This window comes from Mesitornis unicolor, unplaced genomic scaffold (genome assembly GCF_000695765.1).
Source record: "Mesitornis unicolor isolate BGI_N332 unplaced genomic scaffold, ASM69576v1 scaffold19518, whole genome shotgun sequence".
NCBI lineage: Eukaryota > Metazoa > Chordata > Aves > Mesitornithiformes > Mesitornithidae > Mesitornis > Mesitornis unicolor.
This window is the reverse complement of record NW_010200000.1, coordinates 13,250-18,870: the sequence shown is the minus strand read 5'-3', so window position 1 is coordinate 18,870 and position 5,621 is coordinate 13,250. Positions and strand designations below refer to the sequence as shown.

General features: G+C 51.0%; 1 protein-coding gene across 1 annotated transcript in view; it reads right to left on the bottom strand.

The window, feature by feature from the left end:
• Positions 1–3,314: 3,314 nt before the first annotated feature.
• The window catches only part of LOC104544680 (guanine nucleotide-binding protein G(k) subunit alpha), a gene marked incomplete at its 5' end in the record, with an annotated part of 13,716 nt that continues 11,409 nt past the window's right edge, over positions 3,315–5,621 (bottom strand). The window contains 3 exons of the mRNA XM_010189610.1: positions 3,315–3,505; positions 4,612–4,765; positions 5,268–5,397. Of these exons, the coding sequence (XP_010187912.1) occupies positions 3,315–3,505; positions 4,612–4,765; positions 5,268–5,397 (475 nt within the window). The remainder of the gene's footprint in view (positions 3,506–4,611; positions 4,766–5,267; positions 5,398–5,621) is intronic.

Below are 5,621 nucleotides of genomic sequence, written 5' to 3'. Positions count from 1 at the left end.
ATAGTATATATTTGCTATATATTATAATAATATCGAATATATTACAGTATATATCTATTTTTATAGCCCATAAAACCTTCTCATCTCAGGGTCTCCCATCACCGCCCCCCTCACTGGTGCTGCTCTGGTTCTCAGCCCAGTTTGGAGGCCGTCCCCCAGCCTCGGTGCACGGGGACATCCCCAGCGACCCCAAACCACAGCAGGAGGATGACACAGGAACCTCAAACCCCACCTGGCCTTCCAGCTCGTTCCCATAAACGTTTAATTGGGGTTTATTTTATAGGTTTATTCTTTGATAAGCCTAATTCTGCGTGGGAGCAGCGCTGGGGGTGGCCTCAGGGAGCCTCCAGCGCTTCCCTCGTCCCTGAACACCCATAGAAAAGCGAGGAAAAGTAAAGAACTAAGGCAGGCAGCTCCCCTCGCCCTCCAGCTCTGCTTTGTGCCGCCAACAAAGCCGCTTTCTGAGCAGCTTTTCTTTTTTTTTTGAGACTAAAAACGCACTCCAAGCATCAAGGAAGTGGAAAGGGAGGCTCTGCCTCCTCCCGGGGCCGCAGGCAGCAGCAAAAGCCGCAAGGGTTGAGCATAAAGATAGCATTAAGTGCAATGCTTGGGGATTTTTTGTCACTGCTGGGGTCAGAAATGATTTTTTTTCCCATTTCCGAGCACGGTGCAATGAAAATTTGTGTCTCTAACCCCTTCCTGCTGCTGTTACACCTCAAAACCGCGGCCTTTGAAGGCGTTTAACCCCCCCTTCTCCTCTCTTCCCTCCTGCCAGAAGAGGAAATTTTCCATTCCCGTCGCCGTTCTGCTGAGCAGAGCCAAAAGGATCCACCCCAAATTCAAACAACTTCCTCGGACCCCACTTTTTCTACGCCCTGCGCAGCCAACGCCGCCTCCTTTCACGCCCCAAAATAGGAAGGGGCTGAGGCTGAACTTCCTGCTCCCTTTCGGGGCCATTTCCTCTTTTTTGGTTTGTTGTTTGTTTTTTTTTTTAAATGAAATTAAAATAAAGCAAGAAGCCCCTGCACGCTGCAGCGCACGAAAAGCAAGGAGACGTGAAGTGGTTTGACACCAGAAACACAAATTAACGCCGAGTCCACGAGGAGCCCTGAGGCAGGGACAGGCCCGGCCCTCCCCTTTGCTTCCTTTTTATTAAAGCTGAATTAATCAAATTTGGGAGTTTTTGAGGCTGGGTCAGCTCCAGTCGCTCCTGGGAACCAACGTCAGTGCTTTTGCAGGAGGAATTGGGGTTATTTTGTGCCCCTGAGGCTTGAGTTGGTGTCCCCAGAGCAGGGGTAGGGAGGTGAAGGCCGGAGTAGGCCGAAGTAGGCCGCAGCACAGGGTGAGGGGCTTTTGAGGGGCACAACCGCACCCCCCCCAGCAAAATGGGGCTGGAGAAAGAGGAAATGGTTCCCCAAAAGGCGTCATTCTGCTATTTAGAGCTGAATTTGCTCTTTACTTTGTAAATAAATCCACGCTGGTTCTGTAGCCGTGCCCTGTAACCCCCCCTGTTTACTGCAGAGACCCCCCCCCCTCCCCCGATTTACAGCTTCATTTAACTGTAGGAGAAACAAAATAAAGAAATACGCATGACGTGGGTGTCTGTCATTTCTCCCACTTCCATTCCTGCGTGGCCTGGGTCCCAGAGCTTGGATCAAGGAATATTTCATGGATTTCCCATTGAGATCAACCAGGGGCTGACGTGGAGGCCACCATCGCCCTCCCAGTACCCAACTGGGATGGAGACAGAGGTCCTGGTGTCACCAGGCCACCACCACCACCCCAAAAACACCCCCGGCCAAAGCAGACACCGTGCACAGCACCCACAAACACCCCCAAAAGATTGAATTCTGTATTTGTGTGGCTTCAAAATGGGCGATATCTGCGGCGTTAATGGAGCGGTCGTTTTCCCATGGGGTTCAAAGGAGGCAGGGAGCATCGTGCTGTAATTAAGCAGTAAATTAACGATTTGCTAATAATCCCAATGAAAGATGCTGCCTCGGAAAGGACCAACAGTTTTGTGCAGTAAAGCACAAGAACGTTCCTGTCCCAGCAAGGACAGCGCTCACCTTCTTCTCCAGCCAAGCCCAAAAGCGGGGAAAATAGCAATTGGAATAACTAGAGAAAACGCTAAGCTGTTTACTCACCATTTTAATACTGCCAACAAGTCTAACAGATTGAAACTGTACACATAAACTGGGAAAAGAGAGGGGCTCGATGCAACGGGGCAGCAGAGGGACGGGTTGTGGGCGTCACTAGGGTAAAACCGCTGGCGAACGGGGGTTTGGCACCACATATACAAAGTAAAGGCATGCTCGTCAGTACAGGAGTCTCTGAACAGAAAAGGGCCGTGGTAAATGCAGAACGAGGTGCACCCTTTATAAAACGACCCAGCCCAAAAAAACCGCAGGGGAAGGGGTTGGTGGAGCAGCTCTGGAGCTCGGTGTCACCTCGCCAAGGGGGACACGGTTCGGGTATCGGCACAAACCAGGTTCAACCGTGACCGTAACCTAAAAAAACACCTCACTTTTCCTGCAGAAGCTCCTTTCGAAAGCCTCGTGGGAGCAGGACGGTAACAAATCACCTGCGAAAAAGCCGAAGCTGTCGCTTAGAGCTCTAAGGATCCTTTAAGTAGTTGCAGAAATATTAAATCCTGACCATACCAAGTGTTAAAAACAAAGAGTTCCTGCTAAGAGGAATACTTTCTGCATGATCTGGTCACATGTGCATAGTTAAGTGATTATTATTATTATTTTTTTGTCTTTTTTTTTCTTTATTATTATTCTTTTTAAAACAAGATCCGTTTGCAAAGAAAGAAATAAAATTTAGTAAAGTGAAAGAGTTTTTCTCGACGGGAAAAAAAACACCAACAAACAAACAAACCTTAAAAACAGACTTAGTGGTGGTTTGTTAACCAAAGAAAGAGAAGAAAAGCTACATATATCGAAGGCCTGGAATCCAGCACCTCAACTTCACCACAGCTGTACACATCGGACCACGCCATCCAGACGATGCCGGGACGATCTACTCGCTCTAACTCTTGTCCCACCTTGACCTAAACGTCCCCTAATCAAGAAAAAGGTCCCTAATAGAGAAGATTGTGCTAAAGAATGCAACGGTTCTGCATGCTGTTTGCATTGCCCTGGTCCTGTTCATGCTTGCAGCCGTCCCCGTGAGGCAGCAAAGAGTTTGGTTCCCGAAAAAAACTGGAAAGGAAAAAGAGCGAGCGTTAATGGGGAGCAAGGCAGAGCCACCCCCAAGGTTTCAACACCTCCAGGGGCTCCTCTTTACCTTCATCCCGCGCCTCTTCCTCCTCAGTAGAGCCCGCACTCCTTCAGGTTGTTTTTGATGATGACGTCCGTGACGGCGTCGAACACGAACTGCACGTTCTTGGTGTCGGTGGCGCAGGTGAAGTGCGTGTAGATCTCCTTGGTGTCTTTCCTCCGGTTCAGGTCCTCGAACTGACACTGGATGTAGGCAGCTGCCTCCTCGTACGTGTTGGAGCCTGAAAAAGATCAGATCCCTTCCTTTGGCCAGCACTTCGCAGCAGAGAGATCTTTTAAGTCCATATTAAGCTGCTTGCAACCATCTGCCTTATCCAGCTCCAAATCCAAATCCACCATTAACCCCTTCTGGTCAATCTGGAGCCTATTCCCAGCTTCTGCCCAGTGACCTTGGACATGTGGCTCGCTCCTGCACCTCACCCGCTGCTCCAGGGATCACTGGCTACGTGATGCTTCGTGCTACAAACATGGAGCTGTGTCTTGAGCTTGGAGCAGAGGAGACTGAGGGGTGCCCTCATTCCTGGGGATCCATTGGGAAAGGGCAGTGTCAGGAGGAAGGAGCCAGGCTCTGCTCTGGGATGGCCAATGCCAGGACAAGGGGCAATGGTCCCAAGCTGGAGCACAGGAGGTTCAAGCTGAAGATGAGGCCAAACTTTGTCAGTGTGAGGGTTATGGAGCATGGCCCAGGCTGCCCAGAGAGGTTGTGGAGTCTCCTTGTCTGCAGACACCCAAAGCCCTGGCCGTGTTCCTGTGTGACTGCTCTGGTGATCCTGCTCTGGGGGGGTTGCACTGGGGGAGCTTTCCAGGTCCCTTCCATTTCCTAATATTCTGTGATTGTGTGATTCAGAAGGGTGATAAATGACAGGAATAAGCAGGTTTGAGGGAAGGACTGTTTCAAAAACCTAAATGCCTCAAGCAGTGATGAGGTAAAGCATCACATCCATGCGGGGTCATGTCAGGGGAGGGCTGTGAAGCATCCCACTGACAAAACACAGACACCAAGTGCCATGCCCAGGACATGGATACTCTTCCCAGCCTCTGAAATTGAAATTAAATCCAAGCATTGTCCTAATAGCGTGTGGAAAACACAGTGACCTCAAACTGCTGCAGCACAGTACTGCTGGTACTGCAGGCCATAAAACACACAGACAAAGGCTGTCCCCAACCACAGACGTGCACGACCACATCTCCTCTGAGAAAATCACCTATCAGCTAACGTGACAGCCCTGGTGCTGCCCAGGAGTTGAGGGAATGGGGGAAAAGAGAAGCTTTGAAGTGATCTCAGCTTGTGCAGGCTTTGACTGACTCATTCCCAGCCCAGCCTCACCTGTGTACTCGGGATAGCAGATCGTTAGTGGGCTTTTCTTAATCTTTTCCTCAAACAGGTCTTTCTTGTTCAGGAAGAGGATGATGGAGGTGTCTGTAAACCACTTGTTGTTGCAAATGCTGTCAAACAGTTTCATGCTCTCGTGCATCCGGTTCTGAAAAAAAAATCAAAGGAGGAAGGTGACACGTCGCTGAGGTGACACAAGCAGTGAAGCAACGAGGGGAGGATGTGGGGGACAGAGCCGCTTTGCTGCAAAGGGCAGACACAGAGTCAAGTGTCACTGCTGTGTCCCCACTGCCACTGCACCAGGAAGAGCACGAGGACAGCCCTGAGGTCAGCTCCTCACCCTGTAACCCCCCCAGGATGGGTTTGCTCCCCCAGAGAGGAACTCACACCTCGGGGACAACTCAAGGTACATCCCTGTAACCAGGGCCTGGAGAAAAACCGCATTTATACACCACGGTCATCCTTTTCCGAGCAAAATTCTGCACGAAGTGCTCATCTTCACAGCCCTCGAACAACCGTGACAACAGGAGCAACCCAAAGACACGGCCACCCCCATGGAGGAAAGGTCTGCACTTGCTGCTGCTTCCCTTCTCCAGCGCCCTGGAGCCAGGCACTGGTGTTAACCAACCCTCAGCTCCTCCATAACGTACCATTTCCTCGTCCTCTGCCAACACGAGGTCGTAGTCGCTGAGGGCCACGCAGAAAATGATGGCTGTCACGCCCTCGAAGCAGTGGATCCACTTCTTCCGCTCCGACCGCTGCCCGCCAACGTCAAACATCCTGGAGAGGCAGGAGAAGCATCTCAGATGCTGGAGACCTCCCTCCCTGGCCACGGGGATGGAGAGGCTCTAAGGACCCTCAAACACATGGGGTTTAGGGGTAAACACACACACACAGAGCCTTCTATCAGCGAGGCCAACAGCTCTGCGCCCTCCCTTTCCCAGAGGGGTGGATTTTAAAGCCCAAATTCCTCTCCTTGGAGCCGTTTCAGCAGGCAGAACTGG